At 40.9% G+C, this 25366-nt stretch overlaps 1 protein-coding gene across 1 annotated transcript in view; it reads left to right on the top strand.

Annotated features, from left to right (window-relative positions):
* negr1 (neuronal growth regulator 1) overlaps positions 1–24387 on the top strand; it is a 329263-nt gene extending 304876 nt beyond the window's left edge. Inside the window, exon 7 of the mRNA XM_062997981.1 lies at positions 24146–24387. Coding sequence (XP_062854051.1) covers positions 24146–24246 — 101 coding nt within the window. The 3' untranslated portion in view covers positions 24247–24387. The remainder of the gene's footprint in view (positions 1–24145) is intronic.
* Positions 24388–25366: the final 979 nt, after the last annotated feature.

Below are 25366 nucleotides of genomic sequence, written 5' to 3'. Positions count from 1 at the left end.
CTCCAGCTCTGCTAATTTTGGCTTCTTTTGGAAATATCATCTGAATAAATAGTGCCTGTGCTATTGGAAATGTTAAAAGGGTTTCATTATTATTACAGCCTGTTCTCAGATATGTGATTGCACCGTCTTTGTTAAATTACACATCCAGTATCCAATATCCATATTACATACACAGTTATTTTAATATCAATCCATTAACGCATGAAATATTCTATTAACAAATAAGAAATGCAGAGCAATCACAGAGAATATTTTAATAGCTTATAGCTTACATATTGTGTATGAGGTTAGTGTTGCTGTAGAAAATGTTCCCTGAATGAAGCTCATATGCACATGCTGAATAGATTTTAGTATTCTGGTGATGAACCCCGGGCTGAGAGCAGTGCATGGAATAAACGAAGCATTGAGTGACTACAGCTCACTCCAGTATACTGTCTGTCTGTTATCTGGTCGTCCTCTATACAGCTCACATTATTCAATACAAAACCCGACACAATACTGAACCTGACCTCAACCCTATATGAAGCAAACCTACACTATAGGATCTGGATTCTGCCAGACTAATGATCTGTTTAGACACGGATGCACCCCCATACCTTGGCTTTTTGCATCTTTTGCTGAAAAATTTCTGTACGGTCTATCACACACTGTTCATTTTATCAGCTCCACTTACCATATAGAAGCACTTTGTAGTTCTACAATTACTGTCTGTAGTCTATCTGTTTCTCTGCATGCTTTGTTAGCCCCTTTCATGCCTTTCTTCAATGGTCAAGACTCTCCCAGGACCACTACAGAGCAGGTATTATTTGGGTGGTGGATCATTCTCAGCACTGCAGTGACACTGACATGGTGGTGGTGTGTTAGTGTGTGTTGTGCTGGTATGAGTGGATCAGACACAGCAGCGCTGATGGAGTTTTTAAACACCTCACTGTCACCGCTGGACTGAGAATAGTCCACCAACCAAAAATATATCCAGCCAACAGCACCCCATGGGCAGCATCCTGTGACCACTGATGAAGGTCTAGAAGATGTCCAACTCAAACAGCAGCAATAGATGAGCGATCGTCTCTGACTTTACATCTACAAGGTGGAGTGTCTAAAAGAGTGGACAGTGAGTGGACACAGTATTTAAAAACTCCAGCGCTGTGTCTGATCCACTTATACCAGCACAACACACACTAACACTGTAGTGGTCCATTGACCATTGAAGAACAGGGTGAAAGCAGGCTAAAAAGTATGTAGAGAAACAGATGGACTACAGTCAGTATTTGTAGAACTACAAAGTGCTTCTATATAGTAAGTGGAGCTGATAAAATGGACAGTGAGTGTAGAAACAAGTCATAATGTTGTGCCTGATCAGTGTACATTATAAAGTCAAAAGTATATGGACACTTAACCCTGAGTTGATTGGACTTTTTACTGTATTTCAAAACAATGGCTTTAATATGGAGTTGCCCCACCCCTCCTTGCAGCTATAACAGCCTCCACTCTTCTGCAAAGGCTTACCATTAGATTTTGTTGTCTGTCTATGTGGATCTGTGGCTGTTCAGTCAAACGAGCATTTGTGAGGTCAAGTATTTAAGTTGCACGTGAAGGTTTGGCTTGTAATTGACATTCCAGTTCATCTCAAAGATGTTCAGTTGGGTTAGGGTTAAGGTCTGTGCAGACCACAATTCCTTCACACTAAACTCAGCACATGATGTGTTTATGGATTGTTTTGTTCAGAGACATTGCAAAAGGCTAAATCGTTGCTACATTCCGAAGTTCGAAGCATTTAGTTTATTTTGGAGCATTGATTTTCAACACTTTTTAGCAATCTGTGTGGCTAAACCTCTGAAATTCAGTAAAGTTTGGCACACATCTAAAGCCTTATCCAGATTTTATTAGAACGTATTAATGCTTATAAAATGCGGTCAGACACATTGCTATGCACTGGTTATATAAAGCATTATGCTTCAGAGCAACACAAAGAGCAGCTGAGGCAGAGATACGGGTGACAAAGCATGCAGAAAACGGCTCAGATGTTCCGCTGATAGCTAACCCCAGCCGGTTTTACCACGCAACATCACACCCACCGCTGACCTCTCTCCAGGGATGAAGGACAAAGCTGCCTGCAGAGAGATAGAGCCTCTGATAGCGATGTTTACCGCGTCTTACATGGCAGCTGTACTTCATTTGTGTTTCCCTTTGTGCATATTAAGTTTCCAGGCCTTTACAGCTTAATCAAACCCCTTCAGGCGTGATTATGTACTGAAAACTGTGATGCCGAAAGCCCTCCACGTAGAGCTCAGATGCTTGTTTGAGCCCGTTTGATTACAGGAAACAGCCAAATGTTTCTCGGTGTTGTACATGTGTGGAAATAATGAGCTTTCTGAAGCATTAGCGTACGAGAGTGTTTAGCTAAATTTCTGAACGCTCAGTCTTCAGTAATACCTGTAGTGAAAATTCTTAAGCGGACAAGTTCAGCCACAAATAACAAAATGATAAGCTTAGAAAACAAATTAAATTCATCTGGAATGTCCAGCATTTCCATACACTGATCAGCCATAACACTAAAACCACCTCCTTGTTTCTACACTCACTGTCCATTTTATCAGCTCCACTTACCATATAGAAGCACTTTGTGGTTCTACAATTACTGACTGGAGTCAATTTGTTTCTCTACATACCTTTTTAACCTGCTTTCACCCTGTTCTTCAGTGGTCAGGACCCCCACAGGACCACCACAGAGCAGGTATTATTTAGGTGGTGGATCATTCTCAGCACTGCAGTGACACTGACATCAGACACAGCAGCGCTGCTGGAGTTTTTAAATACCGTGTCCACTCACTGTCCACTCTATTAGACCCTCCTACCTAGTTGGTTCACCTTGTAGACGTAAAGTCAGAGACGATCGTTCATCTGTTGCTGCTGTTTGAGTTGGTCATCTTCTAGACCTTCATCAGTGGTCACAGGACGCTGCCCACGGGGCGCTGTTGGCTGGATATTTTTGGTTGATGGACTATTCTCAGTCCAGCAGTGACAGTGAAGTGTTTAAAAATCCATCAGCGCTTCTGTGTCTGATCCACTCATACCAGCACAACACACACTAACACACCACCACCATGTCAGTGTCACTGCAGTGCTGAGAATGATCCACCACCCAAATAATACCTGCTCTGTGGTGGTCCTGGGAGAGTCCTGACCATTGAAGAACAGCATGAAAAGGAACTAACAAAGCATGCAGAGAAACAGATGGACTACAGTCAGTAATTGTAAAACTACAAAGTGCTTCTATATGGTAAGTGGAGCTGATAAAATGGACAGTGAGTGTAGAAACAAGGAGGTGGTTTTAATGTTATGGCTGATCGGTGTATATCATAATGCATAATGGACTAGTTGTGGTTAAATGGCAGCACAAGTAACGTTTTTATTAGTTAATAATAAAAATTTTAGCTGCACTGATACATTCCAGTAACTCCCATGGAGTATTTTATTCTGACAGAAATAAACTCTGTAGAAAAGGGTTTCATGATCTTGATCATTCAAAGTGGCTGTGTCTCAAATCACACACTGTTGTGTTACATAGTACAAGGGTTCTTTAAAAAGTTTTCACACTTTTTTTAACTCTATGTCACGAATTCAGCCCCTCTGTGCTCCCAAAGCATGTTGACTGTCTAGGTGTCACACCCATGTCTCTGTGAGCACATTTGTTTAGGATGTCAGGCCAACACCTTCTCCTAATCCGCTTGTTAAGTCGTGACGTGTCGACCTTATGAAACGTCACATCCGGGTCCAAGTTGGCTGAGACCCCTCGTATTTTCAATATACCACAGTGCTGAAAAAAACGGAAAAAAACTACCCAACTGTCTTTCTACCGCTTTTCTTGCAATTAGATATCATGAAGTAATATTTTTGTTCATAATTTAATGTAAACTGTCAAATTGTATATTCATTACACGTGTTTCAAGCTGTTTTTAATTTACATGTAATATGTTCATATAATTTACATGTGATATCCTGGATTTTTGATTTTTATAAGCTATAAGCTATACTGATTAAAAGTAAAACCAAAGAGTCAGAAATGTCAGTTTTCATGTAATGAATTAAAAATATGACCGCTTACCTCTTGATGAGTTGACATGAAATTAAATAATGACATGAACTAGTGTACTGCACATCTTGTCTATATATATATAAAAGACCTTTTCTCGTCCAGATCGCTATTGAGAAGGACTAGAAGTTTATGACTCGTGTTTGTAAACCCAATTTCCAATGACAGCGACACAGAGTTCCATAAGTTTTCCACAAACATTATTTATTTTAACTTTCTTCTTAAATTGGCTTATCCATTAATCCAAGTTTCTTATAAAAACAAAATAAAAACTCAATATGTTCGCAATTGGCGTATAACAAACAAAACTACGGTAAAAAATCTATTGCTCCGCGTCCTCTTTCTTTCCGTATATTTTATATATATTTTCCGTATATAGAGCCAATACAATTCTGCCCTCTTAAGGGCTAACCAAAGAGGACTAATGAATAACAGCATACATTGATTACCAGGAAAAATTATCAATAGTTAAAATACCAAGTCTCCACTTCAAATAAGTATTATTTAACCAAACAGGAAATATTTATGACAATAAACATAGAAAATTACAATTAGTGCAATATTGCTTTTACAATATATATAAAAAGGTTCAGAGGTTCAGCCTTATCTTATCTTATCATATCATAGTTGTTTGCGTTTGGACCCGGAAATGGTCCGAACGTCACGTGTGACGTCAGACTTAACAAGCCCATGATTGGTCAATGTGGCTAATGATCCACAGCTGCTCCTCGTTGCAGGTAATGCTCAGGGCATTTAAGGGAGCAGCTGTGGATCCTTCAGTGGAGACTCTTTTGGTGTTTGGTTTGCTTGCTCATGGTCAAGAGTATTATGGTTATCTTGTTTATGGTATCTTGTCTTGTAGTCTGATTAATGTTTCTAGTTAGAAGTCTTGTTTAGTGAGTCTGTCTTGTCCTTGTGTCCGCTCCCTCTTGTCTCGTCTTGCCCATTCGTTACTCTTTTAAGAATTTTTAAAACAAATGACATCACTTTTCTACAGTCTCCTTCTGATGCAGTTTTCCCAGCGTCGTACCAACTTTTTAATGCCATCAGCAAAAAATGTTTTTGGTTGAGCATGTAGCCACTGATGCACCACTGCTTTCACATCATCACATGAAAATCTTTTTCCCCTTAAAACTTCAGATGAAATCAGATGAAGCTAAATCCGGACTATAAGAGTCTCTCAGCCTCTCAGACATGACCTATTACTACTCCTCCCACCCTCACCATTTCCAACCAAAATATAAAAGTGAGGAAACTTTTTGAAGATCCCTCGTGTATCTAATAAGCACTTTGTAAGGTTTAGTTACACATTAATGTAGTGCATTAAATGTTGTTAGGAATGCAGGAGACAGGAGAGGAGTTTAGGATACAGTCTGAAAATCACCAGATATTTAATCCAAGTGAAAATCCATTAAAGTTTTAGTGCTTCACCCTGGCACTGCTCTGCCAATTATTTAATGGCCTACCCCAGACATTAAATCTTATTAAGAGAATGGTGGCTGGTCTCATGAGAATACATCTCAGTTATTATTATTTTTAATTATTATTATTTTTAATTATTTTTATTTTGTTTGTAAGAAGCAACTCAGATTCTTGTCCAGTCATTTGTAACTCCTAGCTGGACTACTGCAACTCCCTCCTAGCAGGTACTCTTATGTCCACTATTAAACCCCAACTAATTAAAAATGCAGTCGCCTGGTTTCCAACCAACCTAAACACTGCAACATCACCCCACTACTACATTCTCTTTACTGGCTTCCTGTAGCTGCACGCATTCAGTTTAAAACACTGATGCTCGCCTACGAAGCCAAAAATGGACCAGCCCCAAGCTACCTTCGAGAACTTCCAAAAAAAACCCAATCTGTACCATGCAACCTTTAAGCCACTAGTCTTGCTTGTCTTGATCCTCCAGCCAGAACTCAAGGAAGAGATGCATCAAGGCTCTTTTCTGTACATTCACCCAACTGGTGGAACGAACTTCCCTCTGAGTCTCTTGCTGTCCTCAAAAGATGATTAAAGAACTTTATTACTTCTTTACTAAGCACTTAGTTCAGTGGTGTCAAACTCATTTTCACTGAGAGCCACATCTGCATTATGGTGGCCAACAAAGGGCTGATTGTAACGTGTCCTGTTGTGATTGCAGTCTGCCTTTTAAGTCTTGGACAATTTGTTGTTTTTCTTTGAGGCTAAATTCTGTGTTTGGTGTCAAAATGCAAAATTTATTCTGTATATTTATAATGTATATCTACATTTATATTGTACTCCTTTACCACAGACACGGCCTCATAACCCTAGAGACGTACCGGTTTTTCTTCTTGAATTTGATTCATTTTATCATCGTTCATTAAATTCCCTTTCTGTTCTTGTACATTTTGGGATTATTATTATTATTATTATTATTTGGGATTACTGATGTGGAAACACTGCCACTTTGCAGGTCATAGAATCAGCATGCATTGTGGGAGATGTCGTTTATGTATGCTTTTACAGTGAATTTTAAGACAATCGTATGTTTTTTAAACTCTCGTGAGCCACATAACATGATGTGACGGGCCTTGAGTTTGACACATGTGACTTAGGTTGAGCAATAACATGCACTTACTAACCTTTCATATCATCTTAAAATAATGTGGAAGCACTTCTGTAAGTCGCTCTGGATAAGAGTGTATATTAAATGCTAAAAAAGTAAATGTAAGTTTCTTAACTAAAGCCTAAAAACTATTAAATTTTTGTTGGTTACTTATTTTTTTTATAAAAAATAAAAAAAGTAGTTAATAGAAAAGTAGAAAACCAAAGACAATAGTGAAACTGCCTTATAAATGTTGACCCAATGGGATGAGTGATGCAGAACAAAAGGCTAAATGTTTTAAGCTGTATCTGGCAACTCAAACTAAATGTATGTGTGTAAACAAGCCCTTTCATACATCATGTACGTATTCAACAAGGGAAGAAAACACATAAAGTATAAAGTCTGTGCACAGTAGGGAGGAGAAATAAGAGCTGCACCTCATTATCAGTTTGGGCAATTAATTTTATCCTAATTTTAACCATTTTACATTAATGTTTGTCAGTGAATTACTGTGTTTTAGAATTATTCAGGAAACAACATTGATTTTAAACTTTGCTAATTGGGCAGCTTTTTGCAGAGCTTGTGAAGCTTGATCATAACAGTGTACCAATTTAGAAGATAACAGAGAAGCTGAAGAGAAAACAGAGGACACAAATGACCAAAAGAGGGAGGGAGGAAGGAAGGGTAACAGTAAAACACACTAGCCCACTAATGCAGAGATCTCAAGCTCTCGAGTTTGAGTCTCATTCTACCATCAGCAGGCCGGGCGCCCACTCGGACACACGATTGTGTCTGTTGCGGTGGGATGATGGCCGAAACAGGATTCCTCATTGCTGGTGCTCTTTGCTGACCGTTTTAGGCACCTGCACAGTTGGTGGCTGATCGCTGATGGCAGTGCATGACTCTCTAGATGTGATACTGTGCTCTGTGAGACAGGCAAGCGATCAGCTGTGCATGTGTTGGAAGGGGGCGTGTAACACCCTTGGCTCTCATTGACCGAGGTTGGGGGAGGGTCGGTGACAAGAGAGAGATGAGTTCCAAGTGGCCATTACTGAACTGGGTGCAAAGGGGGGAGAGGGGAGGGTTCAAATACATTGCATTTACATTTTCAGCATTTAGCAGATGCTTTTATCCAAAGCGACTTACATTACTGACAGTATATTGTCTAAGCAATTGAGGGTTAAGGACCTTGCTCAAGAGCCCAACAGTTGCAATCTGGTAGTGGTGAGGCTTGAACCGGCAAGCTTTTGATTACTAGTCCAGTACCTTAACCGCTAGGCTACACGTTCCCATCAGGTGTGTATTTGATCAACTTCCCATCGATACATACAGTAAAGTATAATTTATTATTCAGAACTTACTTATTTACTGATTGTACTGAATGAATGAAGAGCAGCTTTTAAAATCTGCAATTTGTAGGCGGTACCAAGCTCAATTTAGCTGAAAAGCTGCAGCTTGAGGAAATGAAGCACTAATGCCAGAGAAAGCGTGAATGCAGATTGCAGTCTCATCTAGCCCGGTGCGCTCTTATCTCTGATGTTCCATTACAGCCGTAACAAGCTTTTATTGCACCAACACTGTCATCCTCATCATAAAATTAATATTATGTAGACACAAACTGTAATTTGCCACCGTAAATAGCTGAGCTAATGAACGGCCATCAATTTTAGGCTGCAGATGTGGTGTAATGGCATTAGTGGACAGACTGTATGACCTGACAGCTTTTATTCTGTACTCGATCTATCTGAGAGAAATAGTGCCATGAGTTTTTATGAAACCTGCTTAGATTAAAGTGTGTTCCTGACTAAGATCTATGTTGGAATAAATCTTTTTTGTTGTTGTTTTGTTTGCTTTTGATAGATTTATTAGTGGTGAAGCTAGTAAGCTATGATGTCTATTTTTAAATATACAGATTGTGCACTATCATTATTTGGTTAAGCATTTAAAATGCACTTACATACTACATCTCCCAGTTATAACAGCTAGGTTATACCTTATTCATGGTGCAGCGGTAAAAACACATGCTAGAACACCAGAGCTGGGATCTCGAATACATCGTATCAAGTCTCAGCTCTGCCTGCCGGCTGGGCTGAGCAGCCACATGAACAACGATTGGCCTGTTGTTCAGATAGGGGTGGGATATTAAGCCGGATAGGGTTTCTCTCTCATAACTTATGCAATTACGACCTCTGCTGGCTGATTGATGGCGCCTACACAGGGGCGGGGAAGGAGTGCGTTGAACAGGGTGTGTCTCTCCATACACAGTGCTGAGCTGCACTGCACTCGTCAAGTGTAAGTGATAAGATGCATACGGCTGCTGCCCATGTGTCTGAGTGGGCGTGGGTTAGCTTTGTTCTCCTCAATCAGAGCCGGGGTCGGCATTAGTGGAGGGGAACCATGTCAACCGTGTGTCAATCTCGGTCTCCTCAATCAGGATGGGGAAGTATAAAGCATCAGTATAAAGGAAGCATAATGCAATTGGGTAACTGGATATGCTAAAAGTCGGTAGATAATAAAGGGGAGAAAATGCATAAACAAACAAAAAACAAGGTCCGTGAAATTAGGCACATTTTCCCGTGAATTTAGTAGGGCCCTAATTGAAGCAGTACATGTGACATATGTAGAGCTGTAAATGTAAGCGTGATTAGAGTATCTTTACATGTTAATGTTATGCTTTTATGGGCAGCACGGTGTCTCAGTGGGTAGCACTGTCGCCTCACAGCAAGAAGGTCCTGGGTTCGATCCCCAGGCGTGGCGGTCCGGGTCTTTTCTGTGCTGAGTTTGCATGTTCTCCCCGTGTCTGCGTGGGTTTCCTCGCACAGTCCAAAAACATGCAGTCAAGTTAATTGGAGACACTGAATTACCCTATAGGTAAATGGGTGTGTGTGTCTGACCTGCGATGGACTGGCGCCCCATCCAGGGTGTAACTGTGTGCCTTGCGCCCATTGAAAAGCTGGGATAGGCTCCAGCAGGCGCGACCCTAATTGGATAAGCGGTTAAGACAGTGAGTGAGTGAGTGAGTGTTATGCTTTTACACTCCAATGTTGATTACTTTCCTAGAGGTGCATGCACTAGAGTCCATTATTCTGTTCTAATCAAAGCAATCTGCCAAAACTCATGAATTATTTTTGGACTACCAATGGACTACCAAACTACCAGTTTGTACAAACCAATAAATAAAACATTACATTTATTTATGCTTATTTATTATTGTTCATTTTTACATGTACACAATATACACTACTGTGGTGAAATATTTTTGATTGCCTCTATATGTCTTATATAAATATCCCGCTTTTATGCCTGTTTTATGACTCATGGAAATGTTCTCAATCTGCACAAACTATTTGTCCTCGTCGGTGTCAAATTTGTTCACAGAATCATCGCACCTAAGTGCCAAGTGCAGTTCAATAGCGTTTGAATGTGTTCACATTTGTAAGTTCGTTTTCACCTCGCCAGTTTGTAAACCTCATCCAATGCTTATTGCTTTTTGACGGCACATTGTTACGCTCATTCACAGAAGTGACATTACAGCCACAGAAAATGTGAGAGCGGAAAAAATTTCAGGTGTTATTGATGACTCGTAGCACCCCACTTCATAAAGTGCACTTAACACAATAATGACAAAGACTTGTTCAGTGCTTGCATAAAGTAAAGCTAAAATAACAGTTTTCTCATGTTTGCTCCATTATAAATTCTCCAGAGGGGCTTTGTATGCACTTTATAAAGAACAGAGAGTCTCAAAAGAAATTTCGGGGGTGTATTTGTAACACAGGATTGTAGATTTGGGCTACACTTTGGTTTCTCTCAGACCCGGCTGAGGCTTTTTCTCGTTTGCTTGGTGAGAGCTGTTTTTCCCTCCAGGGGCAGTACTGGGAACAATAGGGCTCTGATTGATGTTCAAGGACATTGAACTCTTCTCTCAAAGCTGTGGAAGACCTGGCTCCAGGGGGAAGAGATGCGGCCAGCCATCGGCGGAGCACATTCCCTGAAAATGCTTCGCTCAGAGTGCCAGTCAGTTGAGCGGTATACACTGGTGTGACAAGCAAGTGCAGATTTGTTTGTGAATCATAGTATTTGGAATGTATTGTTTAAAAATAGTTTTGTGTTAGTCTGGTTGTTTAAACTCTATTATAATTATGTTTACACTGTCCATTTTATTAGCTCCACTTACCATATAGAAGCACTTTGTAGGTTCTACAATTACTGACTCATGCTGTTCTTCAATGGTCAGGACTCTTCCAGGACCCCCACAGAGCAGGTATTATTTGGGTGGTGGATCATTCTCAGCACTGCAGTGACACTGACATGGTGGTGGTGTGTTAGTGCAGGGGTTTTCAACCTGTGGGGCGCGACCCCCTGGGGGGGTGCGAGTACTTCTCTGGGGGGGCGCGAGTAGCTGACTGGGGGGGCATGGCATTACGAGATTATCATTATGAAATGGTGGCATCCGTGCTTGAGCCGTGGTTCATCAAGGGGAGGGGGGGCGTGGCGATAGCCACGCTTGGCATCAGCGCTTGAGCCGTGCTTCATCAAGAGGAGGGGGGCATGGTGCAAGGGGGGCGCAAGTCGCGCTTGGCTCACGAAGGGGGCCGCATGCCTAAAAAGGTTGAAAACCCCTGTGTTAGTGTGTGTTGTGCTGGTATAAGTGGATCAGACACAGCCATGCTGATGGAGTTTTTAAACACCTCACTGTCACTGCTGGACTGAGAATAGCCCACCAACCTAAAATATATTCAGCCAACAGCGCCCCGTGGGCAGCATCCTGTGACCACTGATGAAGGTCTAGAAGATGACCAACTCAAACAGCAGCAATAGATGAGCAATCATCTCTGACTTTACGTCTACAAGGTGGACCAACTAGGTAGGAGTGTCTAATAGAGTGGACAGTGAGTGGACACAGTGTTTAAAAACTCCAGCAGCATTGCTGTGTCTTATCCACTCATACCAGCACAACACACACTAACACACCACTACCATGACATGGTCACTGCAGTGCTGAGAATGATCCACCACCCAAATAATACTTGCTCTGTGGTGGTCCTGTGGGGGTCCTGACCATTGAAGATCAGCATGAAAGAGGGGTAACAAAGCAGATGGACTACTGTCAGTAATTGTAGAACTACAAAGTGTTTCTATATGGTAAGTGGAGCTGATAAAATGGACAGTGTTTGTAAAAAGGAGGTGGTTTTAATGTTATGGCTGATCATTGTATCGGTGTACATAAAATAGCTTTAATGTGTGTCTTCCTTTAGTCATTTGGGATTAAGTCAGTTCAGACTTGTGGCTTGTTAAAACGTATAAGATACATAACAGGGTTAAACAAGTATTTTAGGTAGCAAGGGACTAGTCCATTTTTTGGCTTTGTAGGCAGGCATTGTTATTTTAACTCTGATCCTGGCAACTACAGGGAAGAGCGCAGCAGTGGGGTAATGTGTCAATACTTGGCTTGCAGCTGTTTTAGGGTTAATCTAGTCTTAAATTACAAGAAAATGTACACACAATTAATATACAGTATTTAATGTGTATAATAAATACACAGTCCATTCTAGGGGCCAGCTTTAGCTTTATGTTATATAAAATAAAAATGAAAGTAAGAAAAAATCTGACAAAGGTGCTTTGTCTGCATATGCATGAGGGAGTAACTCATATTAGAATAAGGTTCTGCTTACATTCTGGGTCATGACAATAAGATTTATGTTCAGAAAGAAACAAGTTTACAACGTCTGTAAACAGGAAGAAATGGGAGGCAAGTTCAACCAAGACATTCTAAGCCATTTTTGGATACACCAAAGGAAGGAGCTGTTTTGTTATCTTAATATATTTAATTTGTTATTATTATTTAATTAGAAGAAGAAGGCCTTTATTTATCATATATACAGATACACATGTACAGTACAATGAATTTATTTTTTTGCATATCCCAGATTATTTGGAAGCACCCCTGGAGCAGACAGGGTTAAAAGTCTTGCTTAAAGGCCCAACAGTGGCTGCATAGCAGATCCTGGGTTTAAACCAAGAGTCTTCCAATTGATAGCCCAAAGCTTTACCCACTAGGCTACCACTGTCCCAATGTTGACAAATGCGTCAGCAAAACTGTCAGCAAAGTTTAGCCTAGGAGAGGGTTTTTCTGTCTACATAGGAATGAAAAAAATGATTAGGTAGCTTATGCCTAGTTCACACGACACCATTTTTTGCCCTGATTTTCGCTTGCTGACTGGTTGGCGCTAGATTTGCCGGCTCTGGAGCAACTCGGTGTTCCCTCGGCGATCGAAACTTGGCTCTCAATCGCTATGTGTGAACTACTCAACAACTCGATCCAAGTGACCAAAGAGAGATTTCTAGTTTCTTAAATATCTGGATCTGAGTTGCCCGACTGGCAATGAGTGCTATGTCGAACAGCCAATGAGAACGCAAGATACGGGGTGAGGGGAAATGCAGGGGAGGAGGTATAGAAAGGTGGGACAGGGGCATAATATAGTTTATATCAGAATACATCAGCACACACACACACGTTTTACAGTATTTCTGACCTTATCGCTCTCTACAAAACACCAACGCTGCATCGCAAAAATATATTTAATAACCTCCAACTCACTATAGAACAATCCAAGCCAAACCCACTCAGATTCATTTATTTTTTCTCCTTGCTTTTATGCTGCACATCAGCGCACAAACTTTGATCGCTCGCTACTTGTTGACGTGCATTTTTGGACGTGATGTCATTAAACCATTCGTCACTTTTGCATTTGTTTTCATGACAAAACGTAGTTTGGGAGACCAAAGAAGCTCACCTGCGATTCCAGTTGGTGATAGATGGTATAGTGTGAAACCCCCTATCGCCGATCAGTCGTGTAGTGTGAAAGCCACATCGCCTTGAAAGACTCCCGATTACAAGAGATCCAGTCGTGTAGTGTAAACTGTACAGCGATCTGGCGACTTGGAAAGTCGTGTAGTGTGAACTTGGCATTAGCCACTTATTTTCACCACCATGCAGCTTTTCATGCATCTAAAAATTTTGGTTTCTCATACTTATTTAAAATGTGTTTAATAAGCATAATGGACTAAAGACAGTGTAAACATATTAGTTTAAAACTGAGAATATCCTTACATACTGCTATTAGGACTAATCTGTACTTATATGGTATAATGTGTTTGCTCAGTGGCCCAGCAGCTCTGTGGATTTATTCTCTATGTAAGGTGGGAGGGACTCAGCTAACTGTTACAAGGAAGGAAAGCATCGAGTGGACGAGCAGAATTCATTAGGCAGCTTAGTGAAGAGATTTCTGCCAGTCAACAGGAACGGAGGGATTAAAATAGCCCGCTGATTACTGGGCTGTTGACCTTTCTTTTCATCTTTCACTGGTTTCTGCAGATCCACGCCGTCAAGACCACCGTGCTTAACCAGAATTAAGTGGCTAACTAAATCATGCAAAACAAATAGAGGGAAATGAAACGACAGGGAAATGGCTAATTCCGTGTTTCCACTCATTCAAGACTAACATTTTTTATTTTTATTTGAACGAGGAAAGGTTCTCACCGTTCTGTTTATGTAAATTGTCTTTCTAGTTTCCATATTTCTGTGATCACTGTTCAAATTTGCAATCAGTGCACTGTGAAATGGGACTGTTTGCTTGCACCACAGAGGTCAGTGGATAGATGCCCTGATTCTTTTACAAGTCAATAATTATTAAAAAATTTGATCTCAGGCCCTGGTCTACTTGTGATCAAACCAAGAGCACTGATTTACATGTACAGTCAAAGAAATAGGATTTTAAAAACTAATCAGCAAATACAATTATGTAATTTAATGCATGTAAATAAGAAAAACAGCATTTAAATAACCAACAGGCAAGCTGCAGCCTAGTGGTTAAGGCACAGGACTAGTAATCCAAAAGTTGCTGGTTTAAGCCCCACCACTGCTAGGTTGCTGCTGTTGGGCCCTTGAGCAAGGCCCTTAACCCTCAGTTGCTCAGACTGTGTACTGTAACTGTAATGTAAGTCACTTTGGATAAAAGTGTCTGCTAAATGCTGAAAATGTAAACGTAAAAATCCCTTTAAACTTTCATTCATTGTCTGTTTTACCACCGCTTTATCCTGGTCAAGGTCACGGTAGAGCTGATTCATTGAGTGAAAGACACCCCAGAGAGGTCACCAGTCCATCACAGTGCAAACACACACACACTCGCATTAACACTTAAGGCAACTTTAGTAGCTCCAATTGTTCCGACTGCATGTTTTTAGACTTGTGGCACGAAAAAAAGAACACCCGGAGGAAACCCACACGGACACAGGGAGAACATGCAAACTCAAAACAGAAAGGACCCTGACTGCCCAGCCGGGGAATTGAACCCAGGCCTTTCTTGCTCTGGTCATAAACTTGATAAGCACATACACTGATCAGCCATAACATTAAAACCACCTCCTTGTTTCTACACTCACTGTCCATTTTATCAGCTCCACTTACCATACAGAAGCACTTTGTACTTCTACTGTACAATTATTGACTGTAGTCCATCTGTTTCTCTGCATGCTTTTTTAGCCTGCTTTTACCTTGTTCCTTAGTGGTGTGGACCCCCACAGGACCACCACAGAGCAGGTATTATTTAGGTGGTGGGTCATTCTCAGCACTGGAGTGACACTGACATGGTGGTGGTGTGTTAGTGTGTGTTGTGCTGGTATGAGTGGATCAGACACAGCAGCACTGCTGGAGTTTTTAAATACTGTGTCCACTCACTGTCCACTCTATTAGACACTCCTACCTAGTTGGTCCACCTTGTAGATGTAAAGTCAGAGACGATCACTCATCTATTGCTGCGGTTTGAGTTGGTCATCTTCTAGACCTTCATAAGTGGTCACAGAACGCTGCCCACGGGGCGCTGTTGGCTAGATATTTTTGGTTGGTGGACTATTCTCAGTCCAGCAGTGACAGTGAGGTTTTTAAAAACGCCAGCAGCATTGATGTGTCTTATCCACTCATACCAGCACAACACACACTAACACACCACCACCATGTCAGTGTCACTGCAGTGCTGAGAATGATCCACCACCTAAATAATACCTGCTCTGTAGTGGTCCTGGGAGAGTCCTGACTATTGAAGAACATGGTAAGAGGCGGGTAAAAAAGATGTAGAGAAACAGTGGACTACAGTCAGTAATTGTAGAACTACAAAGTGCTTCTATATGGTAAGTGGAGCTGATAAAATGGACAGTGAGTGTAGAAACAAGGAGGTGGTTTTAATGTTATGGTTTTTAAAATCATTCATTCTGCACTATAATTTTGAGTTTCTTCAAGTAACATAGATCCAACTCATTTTGAGTGTGCACAACTGGTAATCCAAAGCTTTGAGGGTAATTTGGGACAGGGTCATTTTACATGGACATATATTAGAGCACGAAAAGTGGCACTAGTGAAGCTGAGTGATTAGGAGTGTGAAATAGACACCTTGAACATAATGCCCGGTGGTTTCTATATCACTTCATCCTTTTTATACTCTTTATACCACTAACAATCTGGCTGGTTAGGCTAAAAATAAACACTGCTAATGCATACATCTTGTGCGTATGGCCACTCTTATGCCCACTCTTACATACATATACAACAGAGAGAAGGAGAAATCCAAAACCATTCAAAGAAAGTAAGAAAAAGCATCAGCACTAATTGTTGTTAGCGTACGTAAAAAAGTATCAGATTCATTTTCATGTACTACTCCATCATGGTCAGTGAAGCGTCTGCTGTCTCCATCCCAGTTCTTCCAAACATTAGTAAAACAATAAGCAGCACAAATGTAATATCTTTATTAACATCACCTTATCACATCTCACAGATGACCTATTAGCATAATTTGCAAACAGCCAACACATTGAAACCTTCTGTGTCCAAGGCTGCTTAGGATGATAGGATAGGATAGGATAGGATAGGATAGGATAGGATAGGATAGGATAGGATAGGATAGGATAGGATAGGATAGGATAGGATAGGATAGGATAGGATAGGATAGGATAGGATAGGATAGGATAGGATAGGATAGGATAGGATAGGATAGGATAGGATAGGATAGGATAGGATAGGATAGGATAGGATATTATAGGATCTAAAGCACTTACTGTACAGTGGGCACTCAGCATCACAACTGGACATCACAGAAATGGATGGAGGTCGACCGGTCCTGTTTTTTTTCAAGAACACATGGTCGGTGTGGATAATTTATACATGAAAGGGATGGAACCAAGATCCACCATAGGACAATCCACCTTTCACTGTACATAAGTCCTAATACCAGACTCCACAAGACTCCATAAGACTCAGATTTCCTGTGTGGAGTCCATGTCTCAGCAGGACAGAGCTGTTCTGAGAGCATGTTAGGTCAGCTGTCCTTATCTTTTAGCTCATCAGTGTAGATGACACAGTTTATACACAGTATTTTAGGTTTGCTAGATGGCATTTGTGTTGACTCATCCCTGTATTTACTGCATTTAGAAGCATTTATAATAATTTTTAAATGCCTACCTGCAAAACCCTTGCTTTTGTGGTCCCAAAAAGTAAAGTCCTCTGTAGACTTTTAGGTCCTTATGCTCAAACCCTTAATAACTGATAGCGCTTTTCCACTAAAAAAAACCCTGGTTCTTGAACCGGTTCTGTTCAGGTTTCTTCGAACCTTGGTGTTTTGTAGAGAACCGACCCGCATTTCCACCCATTTTTGGGAACGGAGTGGGCGTTGCACGACAAAAGTGAAGAGTAGTAACATGATGTCGGAGTGTGTAGATTACCTGCAAGCATTTGTGCTGTTGTTACAGATGTTCGTTTTTTATGCAAAAAGCATCACTTAACTAGGAACACATAGATGTCTGAGCATGTGTGCATAATTTACCCATGAAAAAGAATGGAACCAAGATCCACTGTAGGACAATCCACCTTTCACTGTACAGAAGTCCTGATACCAGATCATCAGAGTAGATGACACAGTTTGTACACAGTATTTTAGGTTTGCTAGATGAAATTTGTGTTGACTCATTTCTGTATTTACTGTATGTAAAAACCAATTCACAAAACCCATACTTTTGTGGTCACTGGTCCTGAAAGGTGAAGTCCTCTGTACACTTTTAGGTCTTTATGCTTGAAGCTTTAATAACTCAGGGTCTTAATGTTAGTCAGTGTCCATTTAATGTTTTCCTTTTTAAAAAAGCAGTGTCTGAAACATGTCATGTTATATAGCCCTGTTAATAAAAAAAGTCTAGAAAACACTAGACAGGTGTTTCAGATAGGCAAAGGTTTCAACCACTGGATTTAGCTCAGCTGGATACTGGATTGTACTGGAGTAAACGAAACAGTAAGTGTTTAAACCGTACCATCACCAGTCCTGCCACTGTTGGGTTGTTGAGCAAAACAGTTGTTCCTTGGTCACTTGGTTTGTATTCTGTCTCAAATAATTAGCCAAATGCTTTAATATAAACTATTATTAATATTGCAGGCTTACTACAAGACATACACCGTTCAGGCATAACATTATGACCACTGACAGGTGAAGTGAATAACACTGATTATCTGTTCATCATGGCACCTGTTACTTTTATCCTCAAAGTCAATGTGTTAGTAGCAGGAAAAATAAACAAGCGTAAGGACTTGAGCGAGTTTGACAAGGGCCAAATTGTGACGGCTAGACGACTGGGTTAGAGCATCTCCAAAACTGCAGCTCTTGTGGGGTGTTCCCTGTCTGCAGTGGTCGGTATCTATCAAAAGTGGTCCAAGGAAGGAACAGTGGTAAACTGGCGACAGGGCCATGGGCGGCCAAGGCTCATTGATGCACGTGGAGAGGTCTGATCCAACAGATTGCTGAAGAAGTTAATGCTGGTTCTGATAGAAAGGTGTCAGAATACACAGTGCATCACAGTTGCAGGGCTGTTTTGGTAGCAGAAGGTGGACCAACACAATATTAGGAAATTGGTCATAATGTTATGCCTGATCTGTGTATTGTTTGATGGATGGCTAAAAACCCTCTGGCTTCTCTGATTCTCTAAAACATTTATTTCAACAGAAACTGCGGTTTCTTTTCTTTTTCTATGAGTTCGGGTGTAGAGTAATCAGGAGCTACACTCTCTAACGGTGTTGGGGTGAAGTTAATTAAAACAGCAAGTGCAGTAACAACCTGCATCACTGAAACAACAGGGAACGATTAGGACTCAGTGGGATATTAAACAAGCCTCCAACATTTACACTGCCACTGAGCAGGTAATATAAGTGCTTTCTTTAATTACTTTTTGTGCCGAATAAATTTTATTCTCTTCTTTAAGCCGTAATTCTGAATCCCTGCTCTCTTTTAAAAGAAGGTAGCGGTTCCAGTGGGAGCGTGGTAAAAGTACTCATCTGTTGTATGTACTGTTCTTTTGTGAGCCACATGACTTGTTGTTGTTTAAGATAATGGGGGTAGACACTGCAGCAGGTTCGAAAGGTTTCGTTCGGCTTGTAAGTCTGTTCATGCCTCCCGACTCTGGTGAAGGGGCCAGTGCAGGATGTGAGCTGTTTCCATGGTGACAAGCTCTACTCCCACTGCCTAGCAAAAAGTGTGTCATTATCCGGTGCTGTGGATAGAGGCTGAATGAAGGCGCAGTCCGCAGGCCCATTTCCTCTTGACTCTCTCCCCTCTCTCGCTCACTTTTTTTTTTTTGTACCCAGCCTGACCATGCATCCTCCACACATCATCCCAATTTGCTCTATTTTCCAGCCAGTGCTCATTTCTGACGCCCTCCGCATCCCATTTTGGTCAGCGCGTTCAGCCCTGTAATAATGTTGTGCGTTTTTACAGAGTGAAGAACACATGTAATACATCCTGATCTTTTAAGAGCCATAAAAAGCCGGGGTGGAAGTAAAACCTGCCGGGTGGTTCGGCTGCATTTCATTTCTGCAGTGAAGTGGAATTTGAGGTGGAATTTGAGTTTAGCAGAAAACTTTGCACATATCATTTACTGTGTGTTTCTCATAAGCAAATCCAAGTTTTTGATAAAACAGGTACACACCCTGGTAAACAAAATAGACTTAAGTATACTAATCTTTAATATTCTACAGTGCACTATAGTGTATTGTTGTCACACTACTGATCAATAAACTTAAAGAGTGCTAACATGAAACAACTATTTTTGTACTTATTATACTTTTGTTGTACAAAAATAATACAACAGCGTGTCTTTAATTGTATTGAGTGTACTAAACTGTACTAAATTGGGACTATTTTAAATATATTTAATTCAATTTAAGTATACTACAGCATGTCTATTTAACTCACATACATTTAAAGTGAAATTAAAGCACATTTAGTCAGTATTCCATCTGTTTCTCTGCATGCTTTGTTAGCCCCCTTTAATGCTGTTCTTCAATGGTCAGGACTCTCCCAGGACCCCCACAGAGCAGATATTATTTGGGTGGTGGATCATTCTCAGCACTGCAGTGACACTGACATGGTGGTGGTGTGTTAGTGTGTGTTGTGCTGGTATGAGTGGATAAGACACAGCAATGCTGATGGAGTTTTTAAAACTTCACTGTCACTGCTGGACTGAGAATAGTCCACCAACCAAAAATATACCCAGCCAACAACCACTGATGAAGGTCTAGAATATGACCAACTCAAACAGCAGCAGATGAGCGATCGTCTCTGACTTTACATCTACAAGGTGGACCAACTAGGTAGGAGTGTCTAATATAGTGGACAGTAAGTGGACACGGTATTTAAAACCTCCAGCAGCGCTGCTGTGTCTGATCCACTAACACACCACCACCATGACGTTGTCACTGCAGTGCTGAGAATCATCCACCACCAAAATAATACCTGCTCTGTAGTGGTCATGTGGGGGTCCTGAACATTGAAGAACAGGTTTACTTTTTAAAGCAGGTTAAAAAGTAGGAAAAGACTACAGTCAGTAATTGTTGAACTACAATGTGCTTCTATATGGTAAGTGGAGCTGATAAAATGGACAGTGAGTGCAGAAACAAGGAGGTGGTTTAAATGTTATGGCTGATCGGTGTATAATATACACTTTCACTGATCTCAATGTATTCATCTACTTTATGAGACTGAACATACAAACAGGAACATCCAATTTTATTAGAATAACACCTGGTGCTTGTATGTGTGTGTGTGTACACGCAGCACTAATCTCTGTAGGTAGGGCAGTGGCTGTCATTAACAGTAGTGTAGAACCCTGTAGTAAAGATAAATGCTGCTAGACCCTCACACCTGCACTGATGCATCTCTGGTGAGCGCTGGACTAACACAGTGTTGCTCTGGGGAAGAACCTGATGAATTCTACCTCTCACATCTGTGTCGACTCACTGAAATTATGTGAACATACCAGATAACAACATGGACATTCACTGACGCAGCATACCTTACAGACCTTACACTGTTTTTGTTTTCACATGAGTCACAATGACATTTTTATTTTTGTGTCATAATGGTGAGGTAAATGAAATATATTGTCCTTGCTCTACATCATCATCTGTGAAGACTGTAGATGATGTTGCTGCTGATAGTGTGTTGTGCACCACTGCAATTCAGGATTTGCTTTCCCCCACTCGAGTGCAGGGAAAAGCAGAATAACAACGAACTCTAAAATCATTTTTCATTCATTTTAAAGATTTATTGCAGCAAGGTTGGACAACTTTTAGATTGAACACTGGCATTGCCAGTATTGCTCCATCATTGTAAAACCAGGGTACATGTGACATTTGTCATTATATTTTACAAAGTTATAAATTCCAATGACGTGTGTATTTCTTTGGTTTTGCTTGACAAAATAACCCTGAGCAAAATGTTACATTCAAATTGAACCTAGATTTACAAATGTACATTGCCAGCCAGTCACAGATCTGCTTTTTACTGCAACCCTGTAGATCCAGACTGAAGGAAAGTCAGTGCAAGATAGTATTACCTATAAAACACAAATACACATTTGTCCATGAAGTGATTCACAGCCTGTAGGTGGGTTTAGGATTGAAAAATGTTCTACATTTGTGCTTTTTACTGTGTATGGTTAAACCAGCTTAGCTTCCTAACATTTACATTTTCTACATTTAGCAGACGCCTTTATCCAAGCAACTTACATTACAGTGACAGTCTGAGCAATTAAGGGGTAAGGGCCTTGCTCAAGGGCCCAACAGTGTCAGCTTGGTAGTGGTGGGGCTTGAACCAGCAACCTTCTAATTACTAGTCCAGTACCTTAACCGCTAGGCTACAACTTGCCCATTGTTGTTCCTAACAATTAACCTGAACATACTGTTAGTACAAACTTCTGAACAAAGACTGTATGGATGGATTCGGTCCGCAAAATTAATTTTGCCGATTTCTTCTCTCCACTGGGTTCTCTGCTTCCCTCTTGCCTTTCTTTTCCAATTTGGTGTGAGTAACCTAAGTAAACATGTGAATCCCTGTAATAAATTGCCACCCTGTCTCTGTGACGCTTTTGGGCTATGACAGACAAGGGGGCGGACACACACGCAGAGATGTAAATGAAATATATTTAATAATAACAAAGACAAGACAGGTTACAACAAGACAAGACAAACTAACAAGACCTATGCTAAGCTAACTAAACACATGCGAAACCTATGCGAATACTAAAGCTAATGACTAATCTAAACAAGACTAGTAATAATAAGCACACGGACAAGGGCAAACGGAATAAACAGGACAAACAGAAACTAACAGAGTTAATCAGGGCTAACAGAACTAAACTAGGCTAAACAGAGCTAAACAAACAAAGGCTAAGGCTAAGAAACAAAGATTAACAGGGCTAACAAGGCTAAACGAGGTTAAATAGGGCCAAACAGACTAAACAGGCTAACAAGACAGGAACAAGAACTAACCAGACAGGAGCAAGTAACAAGGCGCTGGTAACAAACCAGACCAAACAGAGTTCAGATGCAGTCTACAACTGACTGTTCCCCAGCTCCCCTCTTAAATGTCCTCAGATGAGGGGCAGCTGGGGCTAATTAACAGAATGAATCATCATAAGGGGCGTTGGCTACCCACTGAAAACAAACTTCCCTCTAACATGTGCTCCTGGAGAGGTGGGAGTGGCAGGTGCACAAGGCTGATTTGCATATGAACTCAGCTGGTGCAGGTAAAAAAATGCAGTCGGCTACTGCTCACGTATCGGAGGGGACATGTGTCAGTTCGCTCTCCTCAATCAGGGGTGGGGGTCAGCACCAGTAGAGAGGAAGTGTAACGCAATCGTGTAAAAATTGGACGCACTAAAAATCGGGAGAAAAAGGGAGAAAATGCATCCATAGTAACTCGCCTTGGCCAAGTGAAAAGAAGTGATTGGCTACTCATGTCGGAGATGGCTACTCATGTTTTAGTCATGGCCCTACTCGGTCAGAGTGGAGTTCAGCAGCAGTAGAGAAATTGGATATGACTAGTTTGCAAGGAAAATTTGAAAAATTGTGGAAAGAATGGGATGGAAAAAGCCATGTCCATTTCTTAAACTAAGACCAGTGGTCAACTGGTGTACAAGTGGTTATTTTTCAATATTTTGATAAAGGTTATTTAACCCAGATGACATCCAGAATAAAGTTTTCTGATTGGCTAACTCCTCTGCAAATGAACTGTAGCACACAGAGCAGGATTTCTACCCAGGTTTAATATTTTTTCTCCACTCTTTCCCCAAACTTAGACATGTCCAATTCCTTATGGTACTTAAGCCAAGACTAGTGGCCAACTGGTGTACACATGATTATTTTTAATATTATTTTTATAAAGGTTATTTAACCCAGATAAAGACCTAAATAAAGTCTTCCTGTTGGCTAAGTCCTGTGAAAGCAGACTGTAGCACAAAAGGCAGGATTTAACATTTTCTTTTCACTCTCTCTCTCCAAACTTGGGTACATCTGATTCCTTATTGCACTTACAGCACCCACCACATGTACAGCACCCACACTGGCATTTGTAAAGGCATTCGATCCTTATTTTAAAAGCCAGCAGTGGATTTTAACAGGGAGCTCTAAAGCACACCCACAATCCAGCATTTCCTTCCTCAGACAGGACCAATAGTTACTGTTGAGTGCTTGACGAGGCCGCTGACACAGACTCTCTGACCCAGGACACAGTGATGCTGAGCCAGAGAAGTAATGGTTAAGTAATGGTTATATGATTTAGATGCTTTTTTGGAACAGTGACCTGTTAGTAAGCTGTCTGCTTATAAGCAGAGTCTGAGTAAAAAGGTTTAGATCAATACCAGGCAGGAGAGCAGTCTTATTGTAGAGATCCTGTAGAATCTGTTTATCTAACCCCTGTAACAGCTGTAATTGGCAGTGCAACAACTGGCACTCGTTCAGTCTCAGTTTAAAACAAGGTAGCAGAAGCTCGAAGCTCCGACTGTGAGCTTTGCCAAGTTAAAAAAAGGAGTGCAAATTGAGCGAGCATTAGCAACTGCCAGCAGAAGAAGAATTCAGTAATCAGTGTCTGATCATGTCTTTCTCGTCTCGTTTACAGCCCCGAACACAGCTCAGTACGGGACGACCGGAGGGGGAGAAGTCCTGCAGGCCTGCCGTTACCTGGTACTCGCCCTGTTTTTTCTGCTTTGTGTTTACTAGCCCTACGGACAGCCATACACACTAACTGGAAAGAACCTTTCCGAGCATTTACAAGTCCTTTGGCAATGCTGATAACTGGATCCAATCTGGCACTGTCTGTCTGTGAAGAAGCAAGAAATATTTGAATCCGTAAGCAGTACTTTTTAGATGGTGGTTTTGTTCTGTGAAATTTCTCATCATGTAAATACATGCGATTTAGATAGATTTTTTTTTTGTTCTTTGTTTTATTTTCTCGATTGCCAACGTTGTGAATCAGCCTCCTCGTCCTCCTTTAGAAAGCTTCTAAATTAGCCATGTGTCGTGTGGGGTGCAGGAGCAGGGCGGCTTTAGCGTGCTGTCTTGTTTCCGAGAGGATTCCCTAGTGTGCCATCGCCATCGAAATGTTCTCATGTACTCACAGTATAGTCTTTCAGGTATCGTTTTTAAGCTAGCTGATTTAAATCCACACTCAAAAGGGAACGTTTTAGGTTGCTGAGTTTTGTGACAGGCTCAAATGCTAAAGGATTTAAGTGGGATTTGGAATTGTGAGTACTTTATTGAACAGTAATCAGAAATGTGGACCAAAATGCAGTGATTCAGCACAATAAAGCCACACTTTTCCTTAAATAACACCTTATGTTCATACTCGCAGTGATTTGCCTCTTTTTTTTTAATAAAAATCAATTGTTGCTTTTACCTGTGCACATTCCTCACCCATATTTAATATTACTCGCCTGGTTTTATAATTACTGCCAGGCTGGGTTGCCAGGTTTTATCCAAAACTTTACTTGATTTGTGTATTGGTTTCTTTACTTACTTTGTTTTTAGCGTAAGCTCTTCACAGAATAGGCTGATCTTGTCATTTAAAAACCCTACATCTACACATCACTGATGTGTTCAGAGTAATGTGTAAATCTAAACACTAAACACTCACTCACTGTCTTAACATTTACATTTACATTTTCAGCATTTAGCAAACGCCTTCATCCAAAGCAACTTACATTACAGTTTACAGTCTGAGCAACTGAGGGTTAGGAACCTTGCTCAAGTGCCCAACAGCAGCAACCTAGCAGTGGTGGGGCTTGAACCGGCAACCTTTGGATTACTAGTCCTGTGCCTTAACCACTAGGCTACAGCTTGC

This window comes from Trichomycterus rosablanca, chromosome 6, assembly GCF_030014385.1.
Source record: "Trichomycterus rosablanca isolate fTriRos1 chromosome 6, fTriRos1.hap1, whole genome shotgun sequence".
Lineage (NCBI taxonomy): Eukaryota > Metazoa > Chordata > Actinopteri > Siluriformes > Trichomycteridae > Trichomycterus > Trichomycterus rosablanca.
The sequence above is the reverse complement of the archived record's forward strand: the minus strand, read 5'-3'. Positions and strand labels throughout refer to the sequence as shown.